Source organism: Saccopteryx bilineata, chromosome 3 (assembly GCF_036850765.1).
Source record: "Saccopteryx bilineata isolate mSacBil1 chromosome 3, mSacBil1_pri_phased_curated, whole genome shotgun sequence".
Taxonomy (NCBI): domain Eukaryota; kingdom Metazoa; phylum Chordata; class Mammalia; order Chiroptera; family Emballonuridae; genus Saccopteryx; species Saccopteryx bilineata.
Window position 1 is genome coordinate 208263194 of NC_089492.1, and position 17734 is coordinate 208280927.

General features: G+C 35.1%; 1 protein-coding gene across 3 annotated transcripts in view; it reads left to right on the forward strand.

Moving 5' to 3' along the window:
• The window catches only part of FNBP1L (formin binding protein 1 like), a 114488-nt gene that overhangs the window by 49564 nt on the left and 47190 nt on the right, over positions 1–17734 (forward strand). For all 3 annotated transcript variants that reach the window (XM_066268692.1, XM_066268693.1, XM_066268690.1), the window contains exon 2: positions 4273–4388. In XM_066268692.1, coding sequence (XP_066124789.1) covers positions 4273–4388 — 116 coding nt within the window. The remainder of the gene's footprint in view (positions 1–4272; positions 4389–17734) is intronic.

Consider the following 17734-nt stretch of genomic DNA (forward strand, 5'->3'; position numbering starts at 1 on the left):
CAACATGATCCCATGGTCACTGGCTTGAACCCAAAGGTTGCTGGCTTAAAGCCCAAGGTTGTTGGTTTGAGCCCAAGGTCCCTGGCTTAAGCAAGGGGTTATGGGCTTGGTTGGAGCCCTTCCTTTGATCAAGGCACGTATGAGAAGCAATCAGTGAACAACCAAAGTGAAGCAACTCTTGAATTGATGCTTCTCATCTCTCTTTGTTCCTGTCTGTCTCTCTCTCTCTTTACAAAAATAAAACAAGAAACTTACCATTTTAAGTGTGTAGTTTAGTGGCTTTAAGTATCATATATTCATTGTGTTGGGCAGTCATCACCACCATTCATCTTAAGAATTTTTCTTCTTCTCAAATGGAAATTCTTCCCATTAAATGGTCACTTCCCATTAACTCTTCCAGTCAGCCTTTGGGAACCACCTTTTTACTTTTGTGTCTTTATGTATTTGACTACTCTAGGTACTTCATATGAGTGGAACTTCACAGTATTTGTCCTTTTGATTGGATTATTTTCAACTAGCATGCTGTGTTCAAGGTTCATCAGTGTTGTATGTAGCATGTGTCAGAATACTCTTTTTAAGGTTGAATAATAGGTCGTTGTATCTATACACCATATTTTGTTTATTCATGCATCAGTTGATGGACACATGGTTTGATTCCATCTTTAGGTTATAGTACACAATGCTGCTGTGAACATGAGTGAATTGGAATCCTCTTGAATTTTCAAACTTGATGAAAGACAGGATGTTACTAGAACTATACTTGCTTTTTTGTTATAAAAATAGTGATATATGTAAAACAACATGGTGACAAACTAATTGTCTCAACAAATACTGTTAGAAGTCTCATTAAACACCCCTAAAGAAATATCTTTTAGGGAAAATATTATGTTGAAAATTTGCTATACAGTGATTAAAGTTCAGATATTTCTAGCATCTCATCGTATAATATTTGCTAGATTCTGTTTCAATAATGAAGTATATTTGGAACTTTTTGTGAACCACTAAAGGAAAGTTGAGTGGAAGAAGAAGAATTCTCAACAGTAAGCGACTTGAACAGCATTTTATGAAAAAAATCATGTAATCATGAATAAAGCAGTATATTGACTGCAGTTTTAAAAAAGAAATTGGGATATGTTGCAATTTATTTACTTCATCATTTAGAGGTAAACAAAGAAAATTAAAGCCAGAAGTCCACAGAATATTATTGCATATTTTTATTATGGCTAGTTTTAGAAAAATAATCTTTAAAATATAGTAGATAGACTTACAGTATTTCCCAATGAAATGGGAGAGACCACTGAAAATCTTTGTTTCACATAGGTTTGCTATTTATCTCCTGGTTGTTTCAAATTTGTTGACCTTTTCTTTAATAAGTGATTATTAGTAATATGCTTTCCTGGCAGGTATTTTTGATAAAATTTAATTTGTCCCTTCATGATAAAAGGGAAATTTTAATAGTGAGTGAATAGCTGCTTTTCCAAAGAAACTTCAGTTATGGAGAAAGCATTTTGATGATGAATATTTGGAAATGCATCTATTATTATATAATTTTGTTGCTGAAAATGATGTGTGTCACCTACAAATACTGTATCTGCACACTTAAAACTTGGAAACATATTTCTTACTTATTTTAATGTTTTAGGGTTCTCCAGAGAAACAGAACCAAGAAAGAGGGTGTGTGTATGTGTTGGGGGGGCACGTAATTTTGCAAATTTGGCAAACCATGGTAGGTCCAGGGAAGAGGTGCAATTCTTTTTTTTTTTTTTTTTAATTTTTATATTTATAGAGACAGAGTCAGAGAGAGGGATAGATAGGGACAGACAGACAGGAACCGGAGAGAGATGAGAAGCATCAATTATCAATTTTTCATTGCAACACCTTAGTTGTTCATTGATTGCTTTCTCATATGTGCCTTAACTGCAGGGCTGCAGACCGATTAACTCCTTGCTTGAGCCAGCGACCTTGGGTCCAAGCTTGTGAGATTTGCTCAAACCAGATGAGCCTGCTCTCAAGCTGGCGACCTGGGGGGGGTCTAGAACCTGGGTTCTCTGCATCCCAGTCCGACGCTCTATCCACTGCGCCACCGCCTGGTCAGGCAGTTTTACCATAAAACTTTGCATGTTGGTGGATGAGATTGACAAAGGAATTGGAAAATGCAGTCAACAGTAAACTTTTCCATTTAGATATTTATATTTTTGTGAGGTGTCATTTGTTTCCCTAGAACCAAGGCCTTTACATTGTTTTGTCTTTAAGTATTAAACCAGGATCTTAAAAAGAGTTATATCCAAGTCATTGCTCTCACCAAAATTGTTAATATTTTAAAAAGTCATGGCCCATAGGCTTTTGTTTCTTTGTTTAATAAGAAAAATTACTATTTAAAAATAATATTTATTTTCATTTTTTAAAATTTGTTATTTTTGGATTTTATAATTATCTAATAGTATAGCTTATATAATTTAGAATATACATATAATAGAAGTATTTGTTCAGATTTCTCACAGATAGGGGAGAGGTTTATAATAAAAAAAATTGGATCCTGACCTGTGGTGGCGCAATGGATCAAGTGTGGACCTGGAATGCTGAGGTCGCCGGTTCAAAACCCTGGGCTTGCCTGGTTAAGGCACATATGGGAGTTGATGCTTCCTGCTCCTCCCCCCTTCTCTCTCTGTCTCTCTTCTCTAAAATGAATAAGTTAAAAAAATAATTAAAAAAGAAATGGAGGCCCTAGCCGAGTGGATCAGTGGATAAAGCATCACCAGTGCACCAGAGTGGATACCCTCCCTTCCTCCAGGGCACAGATGATAAGCAGTGAATGAGCACACAAGTAAATGGAACTAAGTGAACAACGAGTTGGTGCTTTTCTTTCTCTCTCCCTCTTTTTCTCTCCTTCCCCCACCTCAAATCATTGAAAAAAAATTTTAAAAATATTTGGAGAGTTCATCTAGAAGATAAAGAGGTATATATAAAAATTGATTAAGATGATGACAGTAAACTTGAAGCGTTTTGGAAAAATGAAGAACGATTATTTTAATTCAGGCTATTATTTTGCAGTGTTTTTTGTTGAGAGTTTTTAAATTTGAAAGAATTCCAATTTATAATGGGAAATATTAATACACCAATAAGTTTACTGAGCAGTGTGTTCTCTTGCTGTTTTCAAGTCTACCTAGGAAGGCAAATGATAATGAAAAGTTGCGTGAAAGAATAGAATTAGAGTGATAATACCAAAGTATGGTAGGGAGATGAATTGTATCTCTGCTGTTTAGAGAGACTTTACTTTTACAAGTAGAATTTTAAAATGATTTAAGGAAATATGGATAGGGAAAGAGATAAAGCAAAGACTTGGAAATTCATTTGTAAATAATAAGTGTGATTAAATTAAACTATGAGTGATTTCAGAAAGAAAAAACGAGTATGGAAAGAGATGATATTTGAATATTTTGTTAGCATTATAGACTTCAATATGAGGGAAGGAGAGAGCACGAAGTTAATAGTCAATTTGTACATTATTTTTAAGGGATAGGAAACGATGGTTTTTCAAGCAACAGAAGGGAATATTTTTTGAGAACTAAAACAGCCTTACAGGACAATGTTGTAGTATTGTGTGTACTGCATTTCAGGACACTTAATGACATCATCATAATCCTAATGAGGTGGGTGATGGGACTCCCACTTTAAGATGGAAAAAGTTCAAACTGCCTTGGTAACTTGCCCAAGATTTGGTAAATGCAGAGCCCAAAATATGAACCCAGTTATATTTGATTCTGCTAAACAAATCTTCGAGTGCATGCTATGGTGTCGGGCATACATGGTGTTTATGTCTTGGCAACTCAGAGTTGAATGATACCTGGTTCCTGCCCTCAATATAGTATGGCAGGTAGATAACATTAATTTTGGAGGAGCCTGGGGAACCAGACAAAGGCCACTTCTCCCAGTCTGCAAGTCTAGGGCTGTTTTCTGGAGGAAGGAGTATTTGAATTGAATCTCAAAGGAGGAACGAGTTGATTGCAAAATAGGTGAGTAAGGAAAGGTGTTGTAGCCAGGGAGAACCACATGTATTTATATATATAAAGGCATTTAGGCATAAAGTAGCATGATTTATGCTGAGGAACCTATTTCTGTCTGGTTCTTAAAGGATGCGATGGATGGGGACCAGCAGAAGAAACAGGTTTTCTATTTTTGCCTCATTGCCTCTCTGGACAAATATCAGAAGTTAGTTAAAGCATTTGTAGATAAAATTAGATTTTTCAATGTGCTTTTACCTTTCTTTTCTAGGATCAGTTCGACAGCTTAGACAAGCATACACAGTGGGGAATTGACTTCTTGGAAAGATATGCCAAATTTGTTAAAGAAAGAATAGAAATTGAACAGAACTATGCGAAACAATTAAGGTAAGTTAAATTTTTTTCAATTCTTAGAAATGAAATTACCTGTAGTGGATTGCAGATATTTCACCTGTCAAATGACAATCTGGGAACTTTACCCTTCAATAATTTAGATGATTAAAGGACCTCTGAGAAGTTAAAATAGCAATCAAAATTGTATTCACGTGTGAACAAAAATTTTTCCATTTGATCTCAATTCTAGCACATTAAGTTAGTTGGATTCCAAGTTTTCCAATGGAAGTAAGAAGATTGGCAATAATGGAAAATGACAAAAAGTAAAGGAAAAGATTAAAAAATATTTTAAAGTATTCAGCCTAAAAGTACCTGTCAGTAAGAGAGTGATGAAAAATACTATGGAATACGCAGTTTAACTAAATCAAGTGTACCAACATATATAAGCTTAAAAGGCAATTTACTCCATTAGTGTAAAAATCAAATTGCAGAACTGAATGTATAGCAAATCTCCTTGCTTAAGCTAGTTGTATATACACTTTTGTGTAAAATTTGTATATATTCTGAAGAGGGCCAGAAATATACACCCAAACTGTTTTACAGCTTTTACCCTCAGGGGAAAGGGAGTGAGGATGGTATGGGAAGGAAATTTTTGCTTACACTTTTGAATTATTGAAGTCTTTTAAACAGTTGTGTATTATTACAGTTTATTTAACTGTCCAGAATAATTTAGACCTCAAGGGTTTCAGGATGGCCAAGGTTTTACCAAAGTAACAGGACTCTAATCAAACAACAGGCTTGTTTTTCTCTGTTTTGTGACTGATAATAATCATTATAATTTTCACATTGCGAAAAGAGATTTGAATACCACTTCATTGAAGCAAAGCTGTCTAGAACCCACAATTATATATGAAAAATATAATTTTGCAGTGAGAAGGTAGAGTTTATTATGTACAGATGCTCTAGATCAGTGATTTGCATCTTTTTTCTGTCCTAACATCCTAACAATGGTTTTCACTTGCAGTGATTCTTAACAAGGGCAGGGTTATTGGAAGATGTTGAGGAATTCCAATAAAGACTATTTGGGAAGAGGCACATATAACTTCAAATCACCAACTTCCTCCCTTCCCTTTATATTGACATTTGCTTCTTCAGATGAATACTTAGTAAATAATTGAATTATCAGCTACTCTTTATTTTATGTGTTATCTGAAAGGAAGAGGTTTGCCTTGTTTATTTCCTCTTCTTTAATGGGAAAATTCTTTTGGTTTACTCCCTCTTGTTTATGCTATTGGAGAGGACAGTTTCTTTCAAACTAGGCAGCTCTTTTTCCTCCTAAATAACAACTATACTCAGAATGTCAAATATTTACATTTTAAACATACAGGGAAGTGCAAAGGTGAGTTTACAGTTGTGAGTACCTGAAACACAGTTTATTCTTGTATTATTATATTATTTTCCATACTAACAACTGTAAACCTACTTTTGTCCCATCTGGTATTGCAAGATTAAAGTTCTTCAGTCTTTGGTACTGCCAGTTTAGTTTATTTTCTTCTCTTTGTCTGTTTTGATGACTTTGGTTTCATTTTACCTTGATTTTTGGTAGTGGTTTGATAATGGGAATAAATACAAAATAAAGCATCTAATCATGTTTGGAGACATAGCTAAAGACAGTTGAATCATGTCCATTTTGATTGATGATAAAACAGTGATTTCAGAAATTTTGGTAGAGTGTGTTATGTTTGTGGACATAAAAAACTGAATTCAGTCATTCTTTTAATAAACTTCTTATGGCCGAGATTAAAAATTCCTAAGCTAAAACAATATATATGTAATAGGTGAATGTTATTTAGTTTTTTCTGGTGAAATAATTATAGTATTAAGCTCTATCATGGAGATTTTTATGTGAAATTCTGTTATCCTGCTTCTACTCTAGACCAGTGGTCCCCAACCCCCAGGCCGCGGACCAGTACTCGTCCGTGGGCCATTTGGTACTGGTCCGCAGAGAAAGAATAAATAACTTACATTATTTCCATTTTATTTATATTTTAAGTCTGAACGATGTTTTATTTTTAAAAAATGACCAGATTCCCTCTGTTACATCTGTCTAAGACTCACTCTTGACACTTGTCTTGTAAGTTTGACAATTATATTTTAAAATACCACAGTTTTTACACCGGTCGCATAATTTTATTTTGTGCATTTATCCGTCCCACCCTAAGGGCCGGTCTGTGAAAATATTTTCTGATATTAAACCGGTCTGTGGCCCAATAAAGGTTGGGGACCACTGATCTAGACCATTTCTTTTTGGTTCAAATGTGGCAGTGTGATAATACTAGAAGAGAAATAGATTGGACGATATGAAGCCTAAAAGCTACTCTTAACTTAGAGCAGAAATCTCTCCAAATACCTTTTGATCTTATGTTCAATTCAGTACCCTTGACAAGCCTGGCAACATAGCTGTTACCTCTAGAGCTGAGTGAATATAAAAGGAATGAATAATTGAATGATCTGTGTTTTGGTTTAGTTTAGAAATTAGTACCTCTCCCTATATGTTGTACCTTTGACCAAGTACTTCTTTCTATCTGTACAAGCATCTGTGTCGAACACAGTGAACCTTTTATTGCACCAGTTTACATATGAAGAATTTTTTCAGTTGACCCCTGCAGTTCAAACCTCCTCTGTTCAAGGGTCAGTGGTACATCACTGTGATGAGATTCTTGCTTTGTTAAAAACTGTCCCAAATATTTAGGCTAGGCTTAGATATAGAATAATCCAAATGATACCAGTCTGTATTTCCTATTTAGCCTTTACTTTCTCATGCCTCTTTATTCACATTTTCTGCTTCTGTGACACTGTTTAATCTCCAAGAACCCATCTTTGTACTGACTTTCTGAAAATGGAGATTACTTTTATTCTTTGGTAGGCTTTTATTTCATTCTTGACTGCTATGGCCTCCCCTAAGGGTTTTTTTTTTTTAATTCAGTTTTATTTTATCAACTGCTGACGTGCAGTTGGATACAGGAAGGAAGAACTATTCCCCATATTTTGGGATTTAGATTAAATTTCTTCCTAGAATTGGATTCTGTGGAAACTCTTTTCTTTCCATCAATCCCTATTATATTGTTACTGAGTTGCCTGGGTATACTGGTGTCCAAATCTGATTTTTTGGAAATAATTTTTGCCTCTTAATTATGGCATATAACCCCTCTACCAAAATGTAAACTCTACAGAGGAAAAAGCTTTTTGTTTGTTATATGAACTGCTAATTCCTAGCTTCTAGAACAATGCTTGACAGAGCAAGTACTTTTTTTATGGTACTTGCTTTCAACACTTATGCTGCCTTCAGCATAGGGACAATGAATAATTCTCTACTAAAGGGGATTTTTTCCCTATTAGTAGTGCCTAGTATTTCAGAGACATTTTACAGTCTCTAAAAACTTCAAAACATACTCTTTGTAACTAAAACATTTGTTTATAATATAACAATTTTAGAAGTTTGATTAAAATATAAATTAGATTATGTTCTTTATAAATATAGGTCTAGTTACATGGTTTTCAAAAGATAAGAACAGGTTTAAAAGAGGTTAATACTTTAAAGGTCCTTTTAAGAAAATGTTTTTCTCATGAAAGAATGTGAAAAGAATCTTTCGAAGAGCCATATTTATTTTAATTTCCTTCTTAAAAAACATTAAGAATACTTCTGGGTGTTTTTAAAGCCTCCTTTGGAAAATGTTTATTTTTTAATTATGAGAATTTAAGATAAACACTTCTTTTATTATTTATAAATTGGAGTTAGGGATAGTATAATGTTTATTTAGTTCTTTCTGATTCTTGCTTTTAATATCCTTAACTCAATTAAGTATTTTCTTCGGATGTATTGGAGGAAAAGAAACAGCATGGCAATTAGAGAAACCTGTCTTTAATGTCTTATATATTTAAGATATGTTTGGATTGGACTTCATATTAAAATTCTATTAGCTGTTTGTTTCCCCCTCATTGGCATTCTTTTACTCCTATCCTTGTACGTTTTGTGTGCTATAGAGCACTATTTTTAATCTCATTTTATTGTTATACCTAAAAAGAGTGCCTCTCCCAAGTTAATTATGCACCACATACAATTTAAATTTGCAACAACTGGGATTTGAGTGTCATTTTCTGTTTATATATGCTGTTGTCTCTCTTAATCTTCACAAGAGTTTTATCTTTGTTGCTGTTGTATTTCTAAGACCTACAGAGTATATAAGTACTTGCCTTGTAGTAAGCATCCCACAGTATACTTTTGTGGAATGATTCAATTGGTGAACTCCTCTACCACTTGGCTAGTGAAGACACAAGCTTATCGCCTTTATAAGAATTGCAAAACCTGTTCCTGATTTTTGTATTAAAATATTTTCTTAGGTTAAATGATGAAGCAGAACCTAACAAAACACAAAGCTCTTAAGAAAAAATAATTTCTAACAAATGTGTTGAATATTTTATTTAGTGAGCTTTCCAATAAAAAGTACTTAAAGATTGTATTGTGGTTCAGTGGTGCTGGCTGTATAAATTTTTTAGCTCTTTTGTAATGCTTTGAAGGGTTTTATTTTTTGTAGCCATTTGAATTGTGTAAGTCAGTAAAATGAGGTAAAATGTTTATTTCATCACCTTAAATGTATAAAATATAGGCAAATCAGACAAATTTAGCTACTTATTTGAATCTAGGATTACAAAGGTGTTATATAGTTCTCTTTTAAGAATCTAATTAGACGTAAAACAGAAGTTATCAACTTACAGAACAAATTTTCTCTAATTCTTATCTTGAACATACCTGAAAATATTCTTCTGAAAGACCAGTTGCCTAGAAACCACATTGTTTGTTATCCCTGTCACATCATAAATAGCAATGAATTGTTCCATATATTCTTTTGGTAGTAGACTTGAAAACTGGTATTGTTTATGCATTGTTTCATTTACATATTAGGTACAGTATACCTTTTGACGTGCTAAAGATAAGGCAAAACTGGGAACTAGCATTTAAGAAATGAAAATCGATATTAACTTTTATCTTTCTGTTCATTGAAGCTTGTTTGATTTTTATCTCCCAGGTCTTTCAGGTGTAAATACTTTTAACCCTCTTATTTCTTCTTGTCTTCTATTTCAGCATCTACCACTGGTAGAAGTATAATAATTAGGGGTGAAGCATGTCTGTTTAAAAAAATATATTCACAATTTGTTCTTTTTTTTTTTTTTTTTTAAATAAATTTTTATTAATGGTAATGGGATGACATTAATAAATCAGGGTACATATATTCAAAGAAAACATGTCTAGGTTATTTTGTCATCAAATTATGTTGCACACCCCTCGCCCAAAGTCAGATTGTCCTCCGTCACCCTCTATCTAGTTCTCTGTGCCCCTCCCCCTCCCCCTAACTCTCTCCCTCCCTCCCTCCCATGTCCTCCCTCCCCCCCCACCCTTGGTAACCACCACACTCTTGTCCATGTCTCTTAGTCTCATTTTTATGTTCCACCAATGTATGGAATCATGTATTTCTTGTTTTTTTCTGATTTGCTTATTTCACTCCTTATAATGTTATCAAGATCCCACCATTTTGCTGTAAATGATCTGATGTCATCATTTCTTATGGCTGAGTAGTATTCCATAGTGTATATGTGCCACATCTTCTTTATCCAGTCTTCTATTGAAGGGCTTTTTGGTTGTTTCCATGTCTTGGCCACTGTGAACAGTGCTGCAATGAACATGGGGCTACATGTGTCTTCACGTATCAATGTTTCTGAGGTTTTGGGGTATATACCCAGTAGAGGGATTGCTGGGTCATAAGGTAGTTCTATTTGCAGTTTTTTGAGGAACCACCATACTTTCCTCCATAATGGTTGTACTACTTTACGGTCCCACCAACAGTGAATGAGGGTTCCTTTTTCTCCACAGCCTCTCCAACATTTGCTATTACCCGTCTTGTTGATAATAGCTAATCTAACAGGAGTGAGGTGGTATCTCATTGTAGTTTTGATTTGCATTTCTCTAATAACTAATGAAGCTGAGCATCTTTTCATATATCTGTTGGCCATTTGTATCTCTTCCTGGGAGAAGTGTCTGTTCATGTCCTCTTCCCACTTTTTTATTGGATTGTTTGTTTGTTTGTTGTTGAGTTTTATGAGTTCTTTGTAAATTTTGGATATTAGGCCCTTATCTGAGCTGTCGTTTGAAAATATCAGTTCCCATATAGTTGGCTGTCTGTTTATTTTGATATCAGTTTCTCTTGCTGAGCAAAAACTTTTAATTCTGATGTAGTCCCATTCATTTATCTTTGCCTTCACTTCTCTTGCCATTGGAGTCAAGTTCATAAAATGTTCTTTAAAACCCAGGTCCATGATTTTAGTACCTATGTCTTCTTCTATGTACTTTATTGTTTCAGGTCTTATATTTAGGTCTTTGATCCATTTTGAATTAATTTTAGTACACGGGGACAGGCTGTAGTCGAGTTTCATTCTTTTGCATGTGGCTTTCCAGTTTTCCCAACACCATTTGTTGAAGAGGCTTTCTTTTCTCCATTGTGTGTTGTTGGCCCCTTTATCAAAGATTATTTGACCATATATATGTGGTTTTATTTCTGGGCTTTCTATTCTGTTCCATTGGTCTGAGTGTCTATTTTTTTGCCAATACCATGCTGTTTTGATTATCGTGGCCCTATAATATAGTTTAAAGTCAGGTATTGTAATGCCCCCAGCTTCATTCTTTTTCCTTAGGATTGTTTTGGCTATTCGGGGTTTTTTATAGTTCCATATAAATCTGATGATTTTTTGTTCCATTTCTTTAAAAAATCTCATAGGGATTTTGATGGGAATTGCATTAAATTTGTATATTGCTTTGGGTAATATGGCCATTTTGATTATATTTATTCTTCCTATCCAGGAACAAGGAATATTTTTCCATCTCATTGTATCTTTTTCGATTTCCCTTAACAATGCTTTGTAATTTTCATTATATAGATCCTTTACGTTCTTTGTTATGTTTATTCCTAGGTATTTTATTTTTTTTGTTGCAATCGTGAAGGGGATTATTTTTTTGAGTTCGTTTTCTAATATTTCATTGTTGGCATATAGAAAGGCTATGGACTTTTGTATGTTAATTTTGTATCCTGCGACCTTACTGTATTGGTTTATTGTTTCTAATAATCTTTTTGTGGAGTCCTTCGGGTTTTCGATGTATAGGATCATATCATCAGCAAAAAGTGATAGCTTTACTTCTTCTTTTCCGATATGGATGCCTTTTATTTCTTTGTCTTGTCTGATTGCTCTGGCCAGAACTTCTAGCACCACGTTGAATAAGAGTGGAGAGAGTGGACAACCCTGTCTTGTTCCTGATTTAAGATAGAAAGTCCTCAGTTTTATGCCGTTTAATAGGATGTTGGCTGATGGTTTATCATATATGGCCTTTATCATGTTGAGATATTTTCCTTCTATACCCATTTTGTTGAGAGTCTTAAACATAAAATTGTGTTGTATTTTATCAAAAGCCTTTTCTGCATCTATTGATAAGATCATGTGGTTTTTGTTCTTTGTTTTGTTGATATGGTGTATTACGTTAACCGTTTTGCGTATGTTGAACCATCCTTGAGATTCTGGGATGAATCCCACTTGATCATGATGTATTATTTTTTTAATATGTTGTTGTAATCGGTTTGCCAGTATTTTGTTTAGTATTTTAGCATCTGTATTCATTAGAGATATTGGTCTGTAGTTTTCTTTCTTTGTGCCATCCTTGCCAGGTTTTGGTATGAGGGTTATGTTGGCTTCATAAAATGTGTTTGGAAGTATTGCTTCTTCTTCAATTTTTTGGAAGACTTTGAGTAGAATAGGAACCAAGTCTTCTTTGAATGTTTGATAGAATTCACTAGTATAACCGTCTGGGCCTGGACTTTTATTTTTGGGGAGGTTTTTAATAGTTTTTTCTATTTCCTCCCTGCTGATTGGTCTGTTTAGGCTTTCTGCTTCTTCATGACTCAGTCTAGGAAGGTTGTATTGTTCTAGGAATTTATCCATTTCTTCTAGATTGTTGTATTTGGTGGCATATAATTTTTCATAGTATTCTACAATAATTCTTTGTATTTCTATGATGTCTGTGGTGATCTCTCCTCTTTCATTTTGGATTTTATTTATTTGAGTCCTGTGTCTTTTTTCCTTGGTGAGTCTTGCTAAGGGTTTGTCAATTTTGTTGATCTTTTCAAAGAACCAGCTCCTTGTTTTATTGATTTTTTCTATAGTTTTTCTGTTCTCTATTTCATTTATTTCTGCTCTGATTTTTATTATCTCCTTTCTTCGGCTGGTTTTGGGTTGTCTTTGTTCTTCTTTTTGTAGTTCCTTAAGGTGTGAAGTTAAGTGGTTTACTTCGGCTCTCTCTTGTTTGTTCATATAGGCCTGAAGTGATATGAACTTTCCTCTTATTACTGCTTTTGCTGTGTCCCAGAGATTCTGATATGTCGTATTTTCATTTTCATTTGTCTGTATATATCTTTTGATTTCTGCACTTATTTCTTCTTTGACCCATTCATTTTTTAGAAGTATGTTGTTTAGTTTCCACATTTTTGTGGGTTTTTCCCCCTCTTTTTTGCAGTTGAATTCTAGTTTCAAGGCTTTATGATCAGAAAATATGCTTGGTACAATTTCAATTTTTCTAAATTTGCTGATATTGTCTTTGTGGCCCAACATATGGTCAATTCTTGAGAATGTTCCATGTACACTAGAGAAAAATGTATACTCTGTCGCTTTGGGATGAAGTGTCCTGTAGATGTCTATCATATCCAGGTGTTCTAGTATTTCGTTTAAGGCCACTATATCTTTATTGATTCTCTGTTTGGATGACCGATCTAGAGCCGTCAGCGGTGTATTGAGGTCTCCAAGTATGATTGTATTTTTGTTAGTTTTTGTTTTAAGGTCAATAAGTAGCTGTCTTATATATTTTGGTGCTCCTTGGTTTGGTGCATATATATTAAGGATTGTTATGTCTTCTTGATTCAACTTCCCCTTAATCATTATGAAATGACCATTTTTGTCTCTGAGTACTTTTTCTGTCTTGTAGTCAGCATTATTAGATATGAGTATTGCTACACCTGCTTTTTTTTGGGTGTTGTTTGCTTGGAGTATTGTTTTCCAGCCTTTCACTTTGAATTTGTTTTTATCCTTGTTGCTTAGATGTGTTTCTTGTAGGCAGCATATAGTTGGATTTTCTTTTTTAATCCATTCTGCTACTCTGTGTCTTTTTATTGGTAAGTTTAATCCATTTACATTTAGTGTAATTATTGATACTTGTGGGTTCCCTACTGCCATTTTATAAATTGCTTTCTGTTAGTTTTGTATCTAGTTTGATTCTTCTCTTTTGTTTTTCTATCATTTGTTTTTGTTTGTTTGTGTTCCATACTTCTTTCCTCTGTTGCTACCTTTTTTAAGTCAAGTGTTTTTGTGGTGGTTTTTTTAAGGGTGGTTACCATTAAGTAATGAAAAGGGTACCTACCATATTCATTGTAGTACCCTATCTTATAAGTATTTCTGCATTTCATCATCCTTTGCTACTGTTAATCTCCATCCTCTCCCCCCTTTTTTTCCTTTGTTGTCACAGTTTAAGTTTGGTTTTATTGTGTTCTTGGTGGAGCTGTTACTTGTGGTGTTGTTTTCTTTTGTTCTTTGAATCTGGTTGGAAAACCCCCCTTAGTATTTCCTGGAGTGGGGGCTTTCTGTTGATAAATTCTCTCATCTTTTCTGTATTTGTGAATGTTTTTATATCTCCTTCATACTTGAAGGATAGCTTTGATGGGTATAGTATTCGTGGCTGAAAGTTCCTCTCTTTCAGGGCTTTAAATATTGGGGTCCACTCTCTTCTAGCTTGTAGAGTTTCTGCTGAGAAATCTGATGATAATCTAATAGGCCTTCCTTTATATGTTGTACTCTTCTTTTCCCTGGCTGCCTTGAGAATTTTTTCTTTGTCATTGGTTTGTGTCATCTTTATTATGATGTGCCTTGGAGTGGGTTTGTTGGGGTTAAGAAAACTTGGTGTTCTGTTTGCTTCTTGAATTGGAGGCTTTAGTTCCTTCCACAGGCTTGGGAAGTTCTCGTCTATTATTTGTTTGAGTATATTCTCCATTCCATTTTCTTTCTCTTCTCCCTCTGATATACCTATTATTCTTATGTTATTCTTTCTGATGGAGTCAGACAATTCCTGTAGGGCTTTCTCATTTTTTATTATTTTTGAGTCTCTTTCTTCTTCTCTCTGTTGTGCCTCAAGTTGTTTGTCTTCTATTTCACTAATCCTATCTTCAATCTGGGCTGTTCTGTTAGCTAAGCTTGTTACCTCGTTTTTCAGCTCGTGAATTGAGTTTTTCATTTCTGTTTGATTTGTTTTTATAGTTTCAATTTCCTTGGTAATATATTCTTTGTGTTCATTGAGTTGTTTTCTGATCTCCCTATATTGCCTTTCTGTGTTTTCTTGTATATCTCTGAGTATTTTTAACATTTCTATTTTAAATTCTCTGTCATTTAGCTCCAAGGCTTCCAATATGTTAAGTCTTTTCTCCATAGATTTTTCCACATCTATTTGTGTTACCTCTCTTTCTTTTGTATCCATAATATTCGATTTCCTCTTTCTTATCGGCATCTGAGGGTAGTCTTATTGATAGCACGCAGGCGCACTCCCTGGCGGCTTGAATGAGCGTCGCTGTGGTAGCTTCCTCCACACCCTCGTCTCTCAGATTCAAGTGATAACAGTTCTTTTGCTTTCAGTTTGTGTGGAACTCCGGAATGCTCCGAGGATAAATTTTTCTGTTTCTAGTTGATAAATTTGTTGTGATTTAGGGGAGAGCTGTCGGACGCGCTTCTCACGGCGCCATTTCCGTGACGTCACTCCCACAATTTGTTCTAATATCACTTGTAGTAATCCCTATTTTTAACATTTAATTTTTAAAAATTGTGGTAAAATGTACCTAACATTAAATTTACCTAAGATGTCTTTTATTATTATTATTCACTTATTTTTATTTTATTAAGTGAGAGGTGGGAGAGCAGAGACAGACTCCCACAAATGCCCCTGACCAGATCCACCCGGGAAGCCCCTTACCAGTGATGCTCTGCGGGTCTGAGCTCCCGCTCCATTGCTTGGAAACCAAGCTATTTTAGTGCCTGAGGCAAGGCCATGGAGCCATTCTAAGAGCCCTGGACAACTTTGCTCGAGCCATTTGAGCCATGGCTGAGGGAGGGAGAGAAAGAGAGAGAGAGAAAGATGGAAGAAGAAGCAGATGATTGTTTCTCCTGTGTGCGTTGACCCGGAATTGAACCTGGGACTTCCACATGCTGGGCCAGCGCTCCTACCGCTGAGCCAACTGTCCAGGGCCTAAGATTATCTTTAAGTGTACATTTCAGCCATGTTAAGTATATTTATACTGTTATGCAACAATCTGCAAAACTTTTTATTTAATTTTTTAAATTTATTAGTGAGAGAAGGAGAGGCAGAGAGACAGACTCCCGCTGCTGCCTGACTGGGATCCACAGGGCAAAGCTCACTAGGGGGCAGTGCTCTGCCCATTTGGGGCTGTTGCTCAGTAACTGAGCCTTTTATTTATTTGTTTTTTTAAGTATCTGAGGCTGAGACCACGGTAGCCATCCTTAATGCGGGAGGCCACTTTGCTCGAAGCAATGGAGCCATGGCTGCCGGAGGAGGGGAGAGAGAGAGAAGAGGAGGAGGAGGGGTGGAGAAGTAGATGGGTGCTTCTCCTGTGTGCCCTGACTGGGAATTGAACCCAGGACATCCACATGCCTGGTGATAATCTACCACTGAGCCAACTGACCAGGACCAATCTGCAAAATTTAATCATCTTGAAAAACTGAAACTCTGTATCCATTAAATAACTTCCCATTTCCTCCTTCCTCCAGCCCCCAGCAATTCTTTGTTTCTATGAATTTGTCTACTGTAGGCACCTCATAAATACAATCAGACAGTTTTTGTTTTTGTGACTGATTTCACTAAGCATAATTTTAAAAGTTTATCCATCCATAGTGGGGCATGTGTCAGAATTTTCTTCCTTTTTATTGTATTGTATCTATATACTACTTTTTGTTTATTCATCTGTTGATGGACATTTGGGTTGTTTCTACCTCTTGGCTATTGTGAATAATAATGCTGTGAACATGGGTGTACAAATATCTTGAGTTTGCTTTCAACTTTTTAGGCTATACACTTAAAAGAGGAATTGCTGGATCATATGGTAATTTCTATGTTTAATTTTTTTTAAAACTATATATTGCTTTCTTCAGTGTCTGAAATATTTTATATTCCTACCAGTAATGTACAGTAGTTTCGGTTTTCCACATCCTTGCCAACACTTTTTTTTATTCTGTGTTTTTTTTTAATAATAGCCATCATAATGGGTATAAGAGATCTCATTGTAGTTCTGATTTGCAGTGCTCTAATTATTAGTGATATTGAGTATTTTTTTCATATGATTGTTGGCCATCTTTGAAGAAATGTTATTCAAGCTCATTGCCTTTTTTTTTCCCCTTTACTGATAAAGAGCAAGAGCGAGCGAGAGAGAGAAAAGCAAAAAGGGAGAAAGATGAGAAGTAGCAATGCATCAATTCTTTGTTACGGCACCTTAATTGTTCATTGATTGTTTTCTCATATATGCCTTGACAGGGTGGGGTGGTGGTGGCAGAGGCTACAACTGAGCCAGCGAGCGACCTTTTGCTCAAGCAGGCAACCATGGGCTCATGTCTATGATCCCAAGTTCAAGCCGGCAACTCCGCACTCAGGCTGGTGAGCTCGTCATGCTCAAGCCAGCAACCTCAGAGTTTCGGCTTTGGGTCCTCAGCATTCCAGGCTGATGCTCTATCCACTATGTCACCGCCTGGTCAGGCTTATTGCCCGTTTTTAAAATCAGATTATTTATTTTCTTGTTACTAAGTTTTAGGTGTTCTATATTTATTTCAGATTTCAACCTATCAGATATGTAATTTGCAAATTCTTTGTCCCATTTGTTAGGTTGCCTTGTCCCTCTTTTGATTGTGGGTTTTGATGCACAAAAGTTTTAAATTTTGATACTCAATTTTTGTTGTTGTTGCCTGTCCTCTTGATGTCATAGTCAGAAGGTCATCAACAAATCCTATGTCATGAAGCTTTTCTCCTATGTTTTCTTTTAAGGGTTTTATAGTATTAACTTTCAACATTTTGAATTAATCTGTGTATGTGGTGTAAGGTAAGTAAGGAAGGGTACAACTTCATTTTTTTTGAATGTTTAGAGCTTGTGTGTGTGTTTTAGAAAACTATATTTTTAATTCAGAAATTAAATTTAATGGAGTGACATTGATTAATAAGAGTACATAAGTTTTAGGTAAACATTTCTATAGCATATGAACTG